The sequence below is a fragment of the Camelus dromedarius genome, chromosome 36, assembly GCF_036321535.1.
Source record: "Camelus dromedarius isolate mCamDro1 chromosome 36, mCamDro1.pat, whole genome shotgun sequence".
Classification (NCBI taxonomy): Eukaryota; Metazoa; Chordata; class Mammalia; order Artiodactyla; family Camelidae; genus Camelus; species Camelus dromedarius.
The window spans coordinates 10,182,566-10,200,340 of NC_087471.1; the positions used below are offsets into that span (position 1 = coordinate 10,182,566).

General features: G+C 45.7%; 1 protein-coding gene across 4 annotated transcripts in view; it reads left to right on the top strand.

Annotated features, from left to right (window-relative positions):
• Positions 1-17,775, top strand: part of MSRA (methionine sulfoxide reductase A) — a 285,576-nt gene that overhangs the window by 213,016 nt on the left and 54,785 nt on the right. For 3 of the 4 annotated variants that reach the window (XM_031442126.2, XM_031442132.2, XM_031442128.2), the window contains exon 6: positions 15,979-16,126. The exons of the other annotated variant lie outside the window; for it this stretch is intronic. In XM_031442126.2, coding sequence (XP_031297986.2) covers positions 15,979-16,126 — 148 coding nt within the window. The remainder of the gene's footprint in view (positions 1-15,978; positions 16,127-17,775) is intronic. 4 annotated transcript variants of the gene reach the window in all.

Consider the following 17,775-nt stretch of genomic DNA (forward strand, 5'->3'; position numbering starts at 1 on the left):
TTAGGTCCCCACCACTGAGAGATGGGGTGTCCTGTGCACCAGCCACACTAGGCCTTCAGCCTCCAGGGCTGGATACCGGTTGGGATCTGGGTGTGGCTGGTGACCTTGTCTCCCTGGGCCAACACTGACGGCACCAGTCAGCATAATTGAGGGTGGAAGAGGAAATTTCACCAATATTCTCTCTTCTGCTCCTCCCAGTGAGCATGTGTGGTCCCTACTTTCCAGGCGACTGAAGATCACACATCTTGTGGCCGGGGAGCCCAGGATGCAGTTTTTAATTCTTTGCTTCCAAACTACACATGCTTTGCCGGTTCTGTCACACGGCCACGGTGGGTGCCTGATGTTTAAACCCCCACAGGTCTATATATGGGAGGTAGCCTGTGGTGAGGACCGTTCCTCCCACCTCTGCTCATGCTTTATTGTGCCCCTTTTACATTTGATGAGAATGTGTCATGAGTGTTTAATTTGTCAAGATCAGGGACTGATGGCTTGAGGAATTTTTGTTATTCCTTGTGGCGGCTGCTTGCGGTTACAGTCTGAAAGCACTGGAGACGTGCATTTCACTGAGCAGAGGGCTCCCGGCTGATGACAACGAAGCGATTTGTGTCAGAACCAGTGAGACAGAGTTAAAAATTATTGTTGCCTCTACTTCCCTCTCTCAGACTTATTTTGCTCCCTTACTTATTTGGGGATGGGTTGCGTTTTATCCAAACAGAAATGTACCAGAAAATCATGATGGAGGAGTTCTGTGTGATTAATGGCTGCCTCTCTGCTGTCTTTGCTTGTTCCCTTTGGCCTGAATCTAGACGTTTGAGGATTTACTCCCAAATCTTTGAAAGGAACAGGAAAAGAATGTGGTAGCACTCACCTATGCTTCTGTGTGATTGTAACTTGTGCGATTGCTCCTGCAGGTTGGTGAAACCAAGACTGATACAGTTGCCTATGATTCACATTCTAATCTTTCTATCCACGTGCTGATCAGAGCCAGCGGAGTTAACACACACTCGATCAGGTGGGAAATGAGGCCTGGACTCCCCAAAAGCTTACCCTCAAATCCAGTGTCCTAAGTAGCAAGAGGTTATTAAACGAACCAGCAAACTGAGTTCCTTCCTTTCCTCACTCTTGGACTGGGTACAGCACCCACTTAGGGAAAATTGAGCAAAATGGAGAGCCTTTGCATTCCCAGAGATAGGACTTAAGCAAGCACTCAAAAACAAACAAACAAACAAACAAACAAACAAACAAAAACGCTTTAGTGACAAGAATGCTAGAATATTTCATGTTGTAACTCAAATGATGTTTTTAATCAAAACTTGAGTGGCGAAGTTACCATGAGTAACATTTTGTCCCAAAAGATAGGATCAGGTCTATAAAGCTATAAGGGAGCAGATTTGGACTCAAGAAACCTACAGGCAACTGTTCTTCCAGTTACACTTACCCCGAGCATTCCTCCAATTACCTTCCTGTGACATGAGGCTGTAAGAAAAAATGTAGTGAAAGACAGCCTTAACAGTGAGTTTTCCAGAGAGAAAATGAAGCAGGTAAAAGCCAGAGAAGTTCCTGGTATCCACTTAAACAGCTGGAAAGGAAATCGGTCTAAACTCCCTGAACTGGTAAGAAATCTGCACGGTCTGTGTTCACGATTTACCGGAGACACAGGAATAAGACCATTAGCCATCACGTAGAGTAGCTGCCTACTCTATATCGAAAAAATGGCACGGTTTTTCTTTTTTCTCTATTTTCTTATCCATAATTTTAGACTCATCTACCTGAAGAAATTCCTCTAAAATATTTAGTTCAACAGTATTTAGTCACATGATTAATGGTTGTATAATATGACCCTTAATTTCCTCGCCAATTCTCAGGTTGTATGACATAATGGTGGTAAGACAATTGAGTTGGCATTAGAGCTTGAAGTTTTATCAGAAAAGATTTATTGAGCACCTGAATATGCCAGGAGACTAAAGGACAGCCTTGGTTTTTTAAAAATATTTTTATCATTGTATTATCTAATTATTTTATTTTGGTGGGAATGGGGGAAGTAGGTTTAATTATTTATTATTTATTTATTTATTATTTATTAGGTTTATTCATTTTTAGAGGAAGTGCTGGGGATTGAACCCAGGACCTCCTGCATCCTAAGCATGCACTTGAGCTATATCCACTTGAGCTATATCCTCCCCCTGGCTTTGGTTTTTGAGCCAGATGCTAAACCCTTTACCCCTTACATTCTGTGCGTGTTTTATAGAATGTCAGTCAGTTCCTTACTGGGCAATAAATGCAATGTACCAAGTCCTCCGAGTGTAGATCTAATGTTGATTTTATTTAGACATTCTCATTTCTTGAAGGGAAGCACCAGACCTCTTCATGCCAGGAGGATTCATTTACAATTTTAGAAACATGTTTACCAAGATAAACACTTTGTTACAAAGTAGCAAGATTCAGAAGCAAAGAAAAACAATTGGGGGAGAAAAAGGAGCCTGGTTTTAGGGATATTGTTCTTTGCGCCAAAGACACTGAGTTGAATGAAACGCTGATTTATTAGTTTTGCACATACTCACCCAGAGGGGGTTGTGTGGTCTGGGAAATCCACAGAGCTTAACACCCAGCACTTGTGACAGGAAAATGTTATTAAAGCATTGTTAGTATTCAGCAAAGTACCCTCTTTCTGCTAAATCAGTTTGTAAAGTGGCCCTTAAAAATGCACATGTGCTCATTGGTGACAGCGCGGCTGTGTGTTTCTGATGGAAGTCTAAGAGGACATGAGAGTCGAGAGGTAAATTACGAGCGTAGGAAATCGGGGGTGGAAGGTTGACAAAAACAAGTGAACAGAAGCGATACTCGAAGAGCAGCAGAAGAAAAAGTATTCTTAAGTCAGGAAAAGGGGAACAGGATGTGTGAGGGACCAGGTGGGGCTAACAGAGAAAATCTATTGGTCATCGTGTGGACATCGTGTGTGAAAAAGGAACCAGGGAATGCAGCCCTGGAGGGAGAAACACAGCAGGAAGTGAAAGGTGGGCCAGGGTCATAGTGTTCCGGTAGAAAGGAAAACTACGCATTTTAGGATTGGGAAAACACTGGAAAGAAGTCAAAACGGACAAAAAATGTCTGAGAAGCACTGCCTTGGACTGAAAATTTCTAACACCATCTGATGGGTTTCTGTGGTGCTTCAGCCTTTCAGCCAACTTTTTAAAATTAATTTCCTAATCTGTGAAACGTGGCTGGTAGTCCTTGTTCCACTTGCTCACGTTGTGGGGTGTGAGGGTCTAGGGAGATGCTAAGTGTGAAGAGGATTGTAATTCGGAAAGTGGTCTGCGTGTGTCAGGCATTAGCTGGATGGGGGCTGTGGAGAGCGAAAGATAGCAAACTGCATTTTCTATTTGATGGCAGAGCTGACATTTTATCCTTTTCTATTTTTTTTTCACTCCCTGGGGTTCTTAATTTGTTCTTTTCTTTTTTTATTGAAGTATAGTTGATTTATGATGTTGTGTTAGTTTCAGTTGTGCAGCATAGTGATTCATTTATACATATATATATATTCTTTTACACATTCTTTTTCATTATAGGTTATTACAGGATATTGAATGTAGTTCCCTGTGGTATACAGTAGGAACTTGTTTTATCTGTTCTGTATAGAGTAGTTTGTATCTGCTAGTCCCAAACTCCCAGTTTATCCCCATCTCTTTCCCCTTTGGGAAACCATGAGTTTGTTTTCTATGTCTGTGAGTCTGTTTCTGGTTTGTAAATAATTTCTTTTGTGTCATTTTTTTAGATCCCACGTATAAGTGATATCATATGATATTTGTCCTTCTGTCTGGCTTACTTCATTTATGATGACAGTCTCCAGGTCCATCCATGTTGCTATAAATGGTGTTATTTCATTTTTTTTATCACTGAGTAATATTCCACTGTATAAAATATACCACATCTTCTTTATCCAGTCATCTGTCGATGGACATTTAGTTTGCTTCCCTGTCTTGGCTGTTGGAAACAGTGCTGCTGTGAACATTGGGGTGTGTGTATCTTTTCAAATTGGAGTTTTCTGTGGACATAGCCCCAGAGTGGGATTGCTGGATCGTATGATAACTCTATTTTCAGTTTTTTAACGGATCTCCACACTCTTTTCCTTACCTGGTTCTTATGTAAGGAGATGACGCGATTGCAGAGATAAGTTGAGGGTGACTTCCACATGGAAATGTAGTTTATCTCCTCCATGTCACCCATTGCCAACATGGCCCCTTAGCTTTAGAATGAAAACCACAACTTATGAACCCTCAGTCCTGGGCCGAGCTTCAGTAGGAGTCTGTAAACTTCTTCCATTACCGACCCTTTCTTTCAGTTTGGAGGCAGGCCCTTTTCTGTAACATTCCTGGCTAAATAACTTCTTGAGAAGGCAACCCATCTTTTAAATCAGAGTTGAGTTTGTATCGTGAATTGCCATCATTTATGATTCAGGTCCTAAACTGGCCACTTTTAAATTGGGGTCTGTTTAGAAGTCCATTGGTATAACACAAGTGAAATAAATTCAGCACCCGCCCTGTTCCTGCGTGTCAGGGATTTTTTTTTTTCCCCTATAAAGTAATGGGGTTTTCACTACAGGTTGTCTGACAACTTAGAGAGGAAACACAGGGACCCTTGTGGCCTGCTGTGTGCCACCCAGGCCTCAGCTGGGTGATGGCCGCTGCCCACATGGCCCTTACCTGTCTGTGTGGTAGGAGACCATGAGTGGCCACTGGTGGTGACACACAGGCGGGAATGTGTGGCTCCCAGGGACCAAGGAGCCACAGCTGCTGTTGCCAGCAGAGCTCTGTGCATCCCCTCGTCCTTCCAAGCAGACTCCAAAGTGCTCAGCCCTCTCCAGGTCACCACCACGAGGTTGTTGAACTAGATTTTGACAATCGAAAAGGATTTGTATCTTAATTCTAATTTACCATGGAAAAACCATGAGCCGTCACATTGGGAATTATTCAACCTGCTTTACAGAGTGGTGAGGATTATATACGATCACCTTTCAATTCAATTCAGAAGTGTTTACCAAGTACCTGTATATTGCAGGGAGGGCTGTGGCGGAAACCCACATAAATCAGAATCTAAGAGCGTGGATGCATGACCGCTTAGAGCTTGGGGGCACATTCTGCATCGGCTTGGCTGCATCTATTGACCTAGTCTCCAATTCAGGTAGAGAGCAATGCTCATGATATAGTAAAAGTACTATTTCGTCCAGAGAGAAAAAAGGCCCTGAAAAGAAAGCCAATCAGTAGTTAGTGTGTGGAAAAGGCTTTCAAATGTGAAATGATTTATCCACCTAATGTACAGCTATTTAAAAGCCAAGCTAGAATTTGAGGATTTGTAGGGTTCTGTGGATTTTGGAGCCTCGGATGTACCCACTGAATTAGAATCTTCAGGGGTGGGGCCAGGAATTAGAGAATTTTTTAAAACTCCCCAAATGATTTTGCTGCACAGCTAGGTTTGGGGACCTCAGTATGGTGGGTGAGCCCTTAGTCTTGGGTGTCTTTAGTCCTCAGTCCCCAGACTTAGGACTCAGTGTTGGGTGTTTGAGCCTGGGTGACTCACTTAACCTCTCAGCTTCAATGTACTCATCTCCAAAATGGATCTGATCACATGTAACTGGGAAGATGGTTGTGGAGAACGAATGAAATGACAGGTACCAGGCCCCCGGTTTGCAGGAGGGCTTCATCCGTAGCAACTGTCTTCCCTCCTCTTCTTGCATCTGGCACGTCATTCTCAGTTTATCCTGAAATCTTCAGTTACATCAGCAATCAACACACACAGGCAAACGATGTGCTCAGAAGGTCTGACGTCGAACACTCAGCTGTTGATGGGGAAGGCGTGGGGCAAGACAGTTGCTAACTGGGGTGTGTTTATAATGCACTTTCCACCAACACATTTCCCCCCTGACGTAAGCTACGCCTCCCAAGTGTGGGCTCTCCACCCAGGGTTAAGGATTTTAGGGACAAATAGCCCACAAAGTGCTCACAGAACAGCCTGTGTCCCACTCTCCCCGTCCTGTGCAGTGTGAGTCGGCGGGATCTGCTCAGCTCAAGGAGTTAAAAATGGCTTGTTAGCAGTCAGCTGTGTGAAAGCAAACGGGTCTTTTTGTTCTTAAGTTCTGTTCTCCAGTGTTGGAGATTTTAGGCGATTTCATTTCCGCTGGTCTTCTAGGCATGACCTTGAGCAATGATTCTCAGACTTTTTGGCCTCAGGACCTCTTTAAACTCTTAAAAATTATGAGGGTCCCAACGAACTTTTATTTTTGAGGGTTACGTCTGTTGATATTTACAATATTAGAAATTAAAACTGAGGTTTTTAATACAGGTGCACATTCCATTAGCCATCAGAGTGGTGGTGCCATCACACTTCATGTAGCTTCTGGAAAATTCCACCTCCACTCATGAGAGGATGAGAGGAAAGAAGGAAATATATATTAGTATTATTGTGAAAATAGTTTTGGCCTTGTCGACTCTGGAAACAATCTTAGGGGCAACCAGGGGGTCCGTGGCCCACCCTGAACTGCTGATCGTGAGCGCACAGGGTATGTCTTGCCACGTGGATCTGACTCGGAAAAGCACAGAAGTCAGAGCAGAGCCCTTTGAACCCCTCACCGAAACAGCTGGGAAAGCGCCTTCAAGAAGGCCTCAGTGCCTAGTTGCCAAAGTGAGTTTACAGCCTAGAGCTTCTGACCCCTGGGCTTGCCCTGTGTCTCAGGCCAGGGGCTCAGGGCTCAGGCTCAAGGGCGAGATAGCTGGGTTCCTGTCCCCAGCTGCGTGGCTTGGGCCCTTGGGCAAGTTTCTCAGCTCCTCTGGCCTCCACGTCCTCACGCATAAAATGTGGACTATAAAAATACTCACCTCACTGGCCTGCTGGGAAAATTCAACGAGATAAAGTATAGAAGGGAGTAGTGTCTTGTGCAAGCATCCGATAAACATTGACCACATCTCCGCTTTTCTGGAACCCCCTGGCTTGTCAGTCACTTTTGTATTTTCCTCTTTTAGCCTGAAAACAACAAACTCTCGGGGTGTCCCTTTGTGATAGTGTGGCAGTCACCACTCCTAGGAGTTGCTGCGGCTCTTCGCCAGCTCTGGTCTCAGCCCCTCCTCTTTCTGACCACATCCGGGCCGGCTCGGCAGCTGGGCGAAGCACGGGATCCCAGGTTCCCGGTGAAGGCTGTCTCCCTCTGCCTTCCCACCAGGCTGAAGGCAGAGCTAACATCGGCTGTTAGGAATTTAGACGTCAGACCCAGCAACCCGTGCTGTGCGTCACGCGGCGTGATCAGTGCTTTCAAGGTGGTGTGAAACCTCGTAAAGAGCCAACGAATAGTATTATTACAGTTGAATAGAGCGAAGCGTGATTTAGGAAGATTAAAATTTGTTTGTAGCATATGTTTTCCTTTTTCTTTTTTCCCCCTAAGTAAAATGTGTGTTTCTGCAGCACCATCCATTTGCAAATTGCATTCCCAAACCACTTTTTAATTGTCTCCTAATCAGTTCATGGGAGAGCTCAGTGATGGGAGGTGACCCACTTCTTCTTATCTGGAAAATGTAAATGTAATGCTTTGTTCCTTGGTGGCCCTCACAGGCAAGCCAACAGATTTCTGCTGCAAAAAAATGTTAGTATTGTGATTGTGAGTGAGTCTGGAATTGGAATCTCAGATTTCCAAGTCAGGGAAGCTCAGTTCAGCAAGATATTCTGTATGAGATGATGATGATGGACTTTGAGGACCTCAGGTCCTCTCTTGGGCCTGTGAATGACCACCGCAGACACATTTCTTTTTCCTTACAGCATAAGTTACTTACCACTGTGTAACAAAGCACCCCAAAGCTTAGTAGTTTAAGGCAAAAATGACTTTCTATTTCTCATGATTCTGTGGTTTGGCTGGATCCTTTTGTTGGTTTTTGCCTGGGCTCGTGGATGCGACTCTGTGCAGTTGGTGGCTGGGCTCAGAGGGGGCGGCTGGGACGTCTGACCTCTTTTTCTTTACAGGGACTTTCCTCCTCTAGGCGGTTAGCCCAGGTGAGAAAGTGGGTCTCCTTCATCTTTATCTTCGCCGTTTCTGTCTATTCCTTTCCATTCCTATCTCAACCCTTGCTGTCTTGGACAGTGACCTCAGCCTCCTACTGGCCTCTGGGTTCCAGTCTCACTCTCTCCAGTCCATTGTCCACACTGCTCCAAAGTCCCCTTCAGTTCTGCTTCTCTCTTGTGGAAACCCTTCTGTCGCCCCACACTTCCTAGCATGGCGCTCAGAGCTCTGTACAACGTGACCTTCAGTGATTCCGTCACCAGAGCGCTCACTGCTCCCCGACACTTACCTGACTTTCCGATCAACGTGTCCTTCTGTCTAGGCTCTGCCTTCCCCTTCCCTCCTCTGTTCTGCCTTTGCCATCACTGCAGCCTAAATGGATGACTAAACATTCCCTTGTACCCTCCCAGTGGCAGTGCTGTGTCCTGCCCCGGGTTGCAGTCTTCCAAGCACGTATTTTCTCTCTTTTTCTGGGCCACGCTCATTGAAACACCCACCCTGGCTGGTCTCTGCCTTGTATGTAGAGTGAGCACAGAATAAATATTGGTTGAATGAATGAATGATGCGGCGGGTCTGGGCATCTAGGCCAGCCCTCATGGAAAATGAGTTCATCTTGAGATTGACTTGGGATCGATTAGTTCAAACCTGCGGTTGAGCATTCCCTGGAAATCACGGGCTCCTCTAGACAAAGTCTCAGAGTAATTACGTATTTACTTAGTCCTTCCTTCTGTAGTGCCAGTGAATTGCTTCGTATCTGAGTAAGCGCTGTGGCCCTGTCCCCAGGAGAGCTCTCCCTCTGAGGTCTGTGCCAGCCAAATGCCCATTTCCCCAGTTGTATCCAGAGGTAACTGGCTTCTCTTTGGTGGAAGTTCAGTTTGTACCACCAAGGCGTCTAAAATACTGATTTCCTTACTCATGAACACCTTGCCGTGATATGTACCCTGGAAGGAGAGAGGCTGGAAGAATTTGGGGCCAACAGGTGGCTGGGACCTGAGGGGCAGTGGGGGAGAGAAGGCTTGCTGAGGACGAGGCACGTATCACAGGAGGCCAGCGTGGTGGGAAAAGAGGAAAAGGGCGCGCTGTGGCTTGCACTGTCTAAAAAAACTTGCCAACTTGGTCTTTTGGTTCTTGGATTTCTGCATCTAATGTAGAGAATGCCAGCACCGTGTAGAATGCCAGCCTACGAAAACGGAATGAAAAGAATGCCTGCAAAAGCTGAATAATCATACGCAACACAGGGGTTAGTTTTAGAACATGATCAGATAACGGAAATTATACCTGGTGGTCATCAATTAGCACAGCTACCAATAAAACAGAATACGTGTGTTGTTTCAATTGCTGAAGTTCGTAGCTAGAAGTTGCTTTTGGAGGCATCAGCAGGTGCACTGCCAGCAGATCCACCTTGGCTGTCGTGAGTGGCGAGGCGGCTGTTTCAAATGGTGTCAGTGACGCGCATGGTACATACTCCTGATGTGGTAAAACATCTCTCTGACCTGCGCTGCTCTTCCCCACCCTCCCTGGTTGCATCACTCCATGCCTTCATACATACTGTTCCCTCTGCCTGGAACATCTTTACCCCTTCCCCATTTTTTTTTTTTTCTGTTCTTCAAGATTTAATTGAAACCTGACTCTTCAACGATGCCACCCTGAACTCCCAGCTGCAGGGCCTCCCGCTCGTTTGCTGACATTTGCACCTGTGACCTTGGTAATGTTCCCCTGAGCATAGGTCTCTCTCCCCCTCCAGCTCCTTGACGATAAGGAGGACTTGCCTTCGTTGCTTCTTCTGTTAACTCCCACCACACCAGGCCTGGCACAGGGCCTGACACTTACTGGAAATCAGTAAATATTATTTAATAAAATGGGACTAATTCAGGATTGAGGCTCTAACCATTTAGCTCCTAGAGAACTCCTATCTCCCCACTGGGCCCTCTGGCTCCACTGCCCTCAGTTTCTGTGTGAGGCCCGTGAATGCTAGACTGTTAGCACCCGGGGAAGGGTCCAGGGGCCTTCTCACGTATCCCCTTGTTTTAGTCCCTTCAGGTAGCTGTAACCAAATGCCACAGGCTGAGCAGCTTACCAACAATGGACATTTCCTTAATTACAGCTCTGGAGGCTGGAAGTCCAAGATCAAGGGCCAACAGGGCCAGGCGCACCTCGGGTCCGCTGCCAGGTGGCAGACTACTCTCTGCGTCCTCACGTGGCCGAGGGGGTGAGGCAGCTCCACCCGCCCGTTCCTGCGGGGGTCCACTCACATCCTGATCGCCTCCCAGGGGCCCCGCCGCCTAACACCACCACCTTGGGACTTAGGTTTCCAATAGATGAATTTGGGGGGAACATAAACATTCAGACCATAGCACCTCCCATTTTACAGGTACAAATTCCAGACAGGCAGAGGGACTAAAGGAAGGCCACAGGTTTTCTACCAGTTGCCATTTAAGCTTTTGACTTTGTTGATGAAGCCTCCATAGGCAAACCGGGGACCTAGGTTTTCATTTGAGTCTTTATGTTAACTAGCCGTGTGGCAGGGACACTGCCTCCCTTTTTAAAGAAATCGTTAGTCATAAAACAGTGGCTTGTGAGTGGAATACAGAAAACTGGAATCTTCTTTCTTCTATTGTTTTTTTTTTTTAAAAACTTGAATTTTAATGCTTTTCAAAAGGCATCCGCTTTGCCGTCAGCGGTGGTCTCCAGCCTTCCCCGTTGCTCCGAACGGCACTGCCCCACAGACGTGTAATGACAGTCACAGATCTGAGGCACATGTGGAATTTAAAGTGTTCTAGCATCCAGATTAAAACGTTAAAAAGAAACCAGTGAAATTAACTTGAATAATTTATTGAACACAACAGAACCCAAATATTTTCATTTCAACATGTAATTTATAAAGAACTTATTAGTGAACTCTTTTACATTTTTTTCTCCTTCTATGCCTTTGAAAACCTTTGTGTTTTCTCCTTAGAGCACCTCACGATTTGAACTAGCCACACGCTAAATATCCAGTCGCCACCCGTGTCCAGTGGTCACAGGGGTGGACAGGGCCGTTCTAGGTCCTCCTCACTTCACGTGTTGACTGTCCTTCCTTCCTTCTGAAAGCATCTGAGTCTGAAACCCCTGGATAAGAGGTTCATCGGCAGTTCTTTCTGCCATGACATCCTGTGATTCTGTTGTAAGGGGGGATTTCTGAGATAAATGAGTCCAGAACCAGAGGAGTTGTTTCACCAAATTAGAACTCAGTTGGAGCCACAGCGTTTGAACTCGGACCAGAAAGCAACTCTCAAACTGGCAGGGTCAGATTTTGGGGCCCCGAGCTGAGTGGGCTTGGAACGAGACCCTCCTTTGTTTCAGACCCAGGCGTGATGGCCTGTCCCCGTGGCTGGCAGCCCCAGTGTGCTTAGCAGCACTGAGACCAAGGCCCCTACAAGCCACCTCTCTGTAGCAGCAGCACGCACAGAGGCCGCTGCCTCCACCTTCATTCACAGCAACCAGCTTCCCTCCTGGGTGCCTTCCCTGCATCTCTTCTGGTTCCAAACATCATGTCAGACTTTCTCAGCCATTTGCTGCAGTCGGCCTGGCAGGGACGGGTTAAGTGGGAGCTTCTGGAGCCAACAGAGGCCTTCTCACCGCCCTTCCAACCGATGGCTTCCATGAAGGTGACACAGTGTGTTTTTTAGACCACTGCACAAAACCATTATTTCCTGTTACTTCTATGCAGCTGCTCCAGAATTGGCTGGAAAGAGAACGCCACTTAAGCTGCCTGAGCAGGAGAAGGCTGTGAGTCAGAAGACATCTTGCCAAAGGCAGCTGGAGATGCTTCACTGGGAGTCTATCTCCTCTTCGTAGTGACGCCCTATTTCCAGGCTCATCCGTTCAAGTGAGAAACAGTATGCTTTTCCTCCCTGTGCGAATCTGTACCAAGAACACTGTGTAATTTAATGAACGGCAATTTTTTTTTCCTTCTGAACAGCAGAGTGACTTCTATTTGTAAAGATGATCACTATGAAAAAGTCAAAGGTTTCTGTTCAGACCCGGTAGTTGGAAGCTATCAGGACGATTAGGGGATTAAACTCCTTCCCCATTAAGACAGAACAGCCTGTAAGAACGCTTGTGAGCTGGATTCAAACATTGTTACACATAACGAGGTGACTGCAAGGCCGTGCTTCTCAAGTGCTCATCTCAGTAGGAGTCACCTGGGGATCTTGCTGAAATGCACGCAGTCTTGGATTCAGTAGGTCTGGGACGGGGCCTGAGACTGGGCATTTTTTAACCAGCTCCCAGGTGAGACCCAGGTGTCAAGGCTGTAAGGACTTGGTCTGGACCTTGGATGCATGGTCACAGTTCACGGGCAAAGAACTCGACTGCGTGGCTGTTAAGGCTCTGCTGGGAGAATTGAGCTGACTTGGGAACGCTTTCGTGTTCGTGAGCTGAAGCGCTGAGATTTAGTAAAACAGCAGGAAATGTGAGAGTTTAGAGAAGGGAGAAAGGGAGCTATACAAGCACCTTCCTTTTTCCTGATTCCTTATGAGGAGTCCACTGTTTTGTTTGCTGGTGGTGGTGACCGGGAAGATACTCGGTGGGACAAAGTTCTGTCCCAGCTGGACAAGATGGAGATCTTTGAGAGCTAATGAATTTTTTTCTGACTCCTAAAGTTGTTATAGGTGAGAGCATATAGATTAAAAGAACCAATAAGACTGTGTGTGTGTGTTTGTGTGTTCTCTATGAGAAACGTTTTTCTCCCCATGCAGAGGAGACTGTCTTGTGTTTGGAAGGAGTTCCACGCTGTGCTTCAGGACCACAGGTTCAGCTGGGGGCAGGGCAGAGGGACTGGAGAAAGGGAGAAAGGCCGGAGGACAGGATGGGGCCGTCATTCCTGGGCAGTTCGTAGCATGTCATGTTCATTTTGGTCAAAGACTGATCTGAGAGATGGCTTCTCAACATGTCGAGGAAGATTGCAGTTGCAAAGTGCTGGTTTGTCTCTGTTCTTTTAATGCTTTCCTGAAGTGCCATTTTGTCTCAGTAAAATGCTCCCTAAAAATACTCAAATATTTTTAGTTGGAGAGTACGAATCAGATTGAGCTGCACATTTCCCTGGTGAGCAAAAGGGATGAGTTTGTGTTCATTAACTCGAGGCCATCTGGTGCAGACACGCAGCAGTCTGTGAATCAAACGTGCCTCCAACTCCAGGGATCAGAACCCGCGCCAGACCCAGTGTTCTGGAGAGTCAACAACCAGGAGGAGAAAGGGGGCTCGACTATCTTTTTCTTTAATTTTAAAAATCAGTTCCGCCTCGCAGTATATCAGCACCACCGTCACCTTCTCTTCATTGCCCAGCCGAGCTGCCTTTGGGGGACGCTTCCGCAGTCCAAGTCCTTCCAGGAACCACCTCCCCTGGGGCGGGGGAGGCCAGCAAGAGCCCCGGCACCCCTCCCTCTCCACTCGGGGCCAGAACCTCGGCCAGCGCCTGCGCTCGCGCTCGCACGCCTCACGGTGCGACAAAGAATGCCGAACCAGAGCGATGATCAGAGTAGTCGGGGGAACGGGCCTTTGCAAAGAGCGCGTTTCTGGACAGGAGAGCGCGTGCTTCTTGCAGCCTTGCTAATAAAAAGCCACTCAGCAGCGGCCGGCTTTCCATTTAAGCGTGCTCACCAGAATATCAATGAAGGAAATAAACTGCTCTGCCGATTTGTTCCTGATTGCCACCAGACCCCTGAATGGAGTGTTTGGAGAACACTTTTCTCGCACCTGCGTTTCCCGTATTGGAAAGTGGGGTCCGTGTGTTAAAACTAGCGGTCAGCGTCTCCTGCAGAACAGCCTGGCCGACCTCCCTGGGTCCAGATGCACTTTTCTGGGCCGTGTCTGTTCCCTAATGCTTTCCTAAGTATCCTCTTTCTAGCTCTGCTGTTCTCTTTAAGTAAGGACCCCTGTATGTTTGACTGAAGAAGATCAATAGAAGGGCTGCCCATCCGGAAGATAAGACCAGTGACTATTCCTCCCTCAGTGTCTGCATCCGCCCCTGCCCACCCTTCTAGTTCTAAGATGCCAAGCAGGTGACAGAATTCCATCTGGAAGATTCTTTTGACTCCCACGCAGGACAGTGATAAACAGAAATAAATAGGCAGCTATTTTCCCATGTCTCGTAACGTGTCTTAGGAAACTGCATTTCAAAAATTACAAAGAAAAATGATGAGACAAAGGACTTTAAAGATGGCTGTAGGGGGAGGGTATAGCTCAGTGGCAGAGTGCTTGCTTAGCATGCAGGAGGTCCTGGGTTCCAGCCCAGTACCTCCATTCAAAAAATAAATAAATAAACCTAATTACCGCCCACCTCCCAAAAAATGATGGATGCTAACAACTTTATTATTAATGGAAAGCAAGAAACCTATGTGTAAGAAAATTTGCCTAAGTGCTGTGAAGAAAGCTAAAACATTCTTCTTTTTTCAATGGGTTAACCTTTAGCAGTATTATTCAGCGCACTGCATTGCACTGTTTCTTACTACAGCCTTACCAGCTCCAGGGACTATCATTGTTTTTAATTGTTTGCTGATATGATAAGCATAAAACGGCACTTTGTTTTGTTTTGCGTATCTTTGGTTAGCACAAGAGTTTAAATTCACTGGGTTTTTTTTTTTTTAAGCCCTGAATAAAGATTTTCTTGTACTTGGGAAAGCTCATCTTCTAAAATGCAAAGAAGCTAGTGTAAGGTCTTATTTGGAAATTGAATTATAGTGTGTTTGCTTTGGACTTGATCTCTAAGTTGGTAGAATCCACATTGTTTGCAAGATCCAACTGTAGACACAAATTTGAGAAGACACAGTGAGAATGACTCAGTGAGAGAATCAGATGGAGGAAGAAAATTTTGTTTTAATTTTTTTATTACATAACTAATGTATGTTTATTGTGGGAAACACAGATAAGCAAAAAGAAGAGAATAAAAATTACCTTTAATAATCATATTTTTAAACACTGGGTGTATATGTTCTGTTCCTTTCTCGTTGGAGTAAATACCTTAAACAATAGAGTCAGTATACATTCCTTTTTGTTATGTGTTTCCACTGATCAGTATTTCGTGAATATCTTTTCATGCCATGACATGTTATTTTTCTATATCATTTTTTTGTTACATAGTTTCCCCTGAATGGATATACCACGATTTATTTAACCAACCCAATATTCTTGGACATTTGTGTTGTTTCTGACAACTGGGAATTGTAAACACTGTTGTGGTGAGCGTACCTGCAGCAAAGTCTTTTGTGCATCTGTGGTTATTTCCCTGGGATGAGTTCCCAGAAGGGGAATGCCTGCATATATGGGCATGTGGACTTTGATAGCTTTTGACACGTGTGTGTCAACAGCACCATGTCCTTTCTGTACTATGGCACTGTCACAGAAAAAAGTATTCATGGCATTTGTTGAAGGTGGTAAGGACGACTTTATTCAAGGGGGCTATGGTGAAGTACACCTTGCAGTGTACTTGAGGTCTTGCAGTGGGGAAGAAAGATGGGACCCAAATCTGAGCACAGCACAGGCAAATGGGAATTTATAGCCAGGGAGCAGGGTGGGAGTCAGTGGACAGGAAGTTACTGAGAAACATGAGAGGTAAGGGAGGTTCTGGCTAAACCAACCTAAGAGGACTCTTGCTGAAAGCAGAACAGGGTGATCAGTCATTACCTGGGGGATGGTGGGGATGAGGAACCTGATCAGATATCAAAGGTGATGACATATTGAGGTTGGGAGGTTCTGTTAGGCTGACTTAGCAGGATTCTTGCTAAACTGGGATGATGCACAGATGGACACAGAAGTCCCAAAGTCAGACCTAGTTGAAAAAGAGTTCAGGGGAGTCTGAGTACAGTTTGGTCAATGAGAGACTCTGTGTCAGCATTTAGCACGCTCTGGGGTAACTTCTTGTTTATTGTCCTCCCCGTAAATCTTTATTTGTATTCGGGCAGGGTTGTGTATCCCTTGTTCATCAAGCTACAGCACCGAGTCGCCCTCCCAGCCCCCAGCCCCACCCCTGCCTACTCCGCATCGTTCCTGGCACGGAGCTGATGGCAACTGGCATGGAAGTGCTGAGTATTGGTGCATGTTTGAAAAGAGGTAATGGCCAAGGCTGGATGGAGAGGGAGGGGTGAGGAAGTCATCGTCGGAGACTCCTGGGTTCTGGTAGGAGCTTTATCAGATAAATGTGGGATTTGCCAAACTCGCCGTCAGTTCTCTGATGCTCAATTTTCTAACACAAGCAAATGAGGCCATTTAAAAAAGATGATCTGTCCGAGGACATTTCCAGACCTGCACATTTATGAGTCTTTGTAAGTCATGTGTAAGGGATGGAAAAAGCTGGCTTGGGTGGGGTGAGAAAAATACCACAGTGAAGCCGGAGAAGTTTGCCGAACAGGTAGATCCCTTCAGGACATGAGTGACAGCAGAAGGGCCTGCGCTGCAGCAGGACAGTCACTCTTTGGGCTACTAGTGTGACTCCTAGCAAGAGGCAGCATCTGAAAGTTGACTGGCTAAATACCAGCTTCAGACTCCTGGCGTGAACCTTCAGAAGGCAGATGAGTGGCGGTTCTGGGTGAGGACTTCCAGAAGCAGGTGATGGTCAGAGGTCTAGCCAGGTGGATGGCCTCCATCAGGGAGACCCAGTAGTCAAGGGACTTGGACTCAAAGTGGAACCCCGGTTTCCTAGAGGTTTGGAGATGACAAGGCCTGGCCTTTCTCCATAGGAACTAGGGTCTTGGCAACAGAAAAAATGGTGAGCCATGCTAGAACGGGGTTTTGAAGAAATGGCTTGTTCACAGTGGTCAGACTGCTGAACTGTCAACCTGAAGCTCCTTAATTTATCTGGGGAGCTGGGATTCAGTGTTCCCAGCTGTGAAGGTTGGGTGTCTAGAGTCAGGAAGTCTGGACACTCACTACTGTTAACGCTGTAGTTGGCAGCCTTCTCTCTTGGCTCTTATCTAGATAGAGTCTAGAGCATTCTGAACAACCTTTAAAACTGATCCCTGTTGGAATTTTTTAAAATTTGTCTTCATCATTCTATTAGAAAGTAAAACAGACACAGAAAGCAATACTAAGCAAATCCATAGCTTTGTGCATTTTGTAAGGCAGACACTTTTATTCCCAAAGGGTTTTGCCAGCCACCCTAAAAGCCTCTCCATTGTCCGTCAAAATCACAGCCCCCTACCTTCTCAATTTTTATGATAATCACTCTCTTGCATTTCCTGGTAGATATCACCTCAGGGTGCTCTCCTCACTGCTAGTTTTTGTAGTGTATATATATATATATATAATTGATGGATAGTTGATGTACTGAAAATTTCAGGTGTACAGTACAGTGATTCACAATTTTAAAGGTTATACTCCATTTATAGTTATTGTAAGATATTGGCTAGATTCCCCCTGTTGTACAATATATCCTTGTAGCTTATTTTACACATAATAGTTTGTACCTTTTAATCTCCTACCCCCATGTTGTCCCCCTCCCCACTATTTGTTTTCTGTATCTGTGAGTCTATTTCTTTTTTGTTATATTTGCTAGTTAGTTGTATTTTTTTAGATTCCACATGTAAGTGATATCACATAGTATTTGTCTTTCTCTGTCTTATTTCACTTAGCATAATACCCTCCACGTCCATCCATGTTGTTGCAAATGGCAAGATTTCATTCTTTTTTGTGGCTGAGTAGTATTCCATTGTATATGCCACATCTTCTTAATCCATTCATCTGCTGATGGACACTTAGGTTGC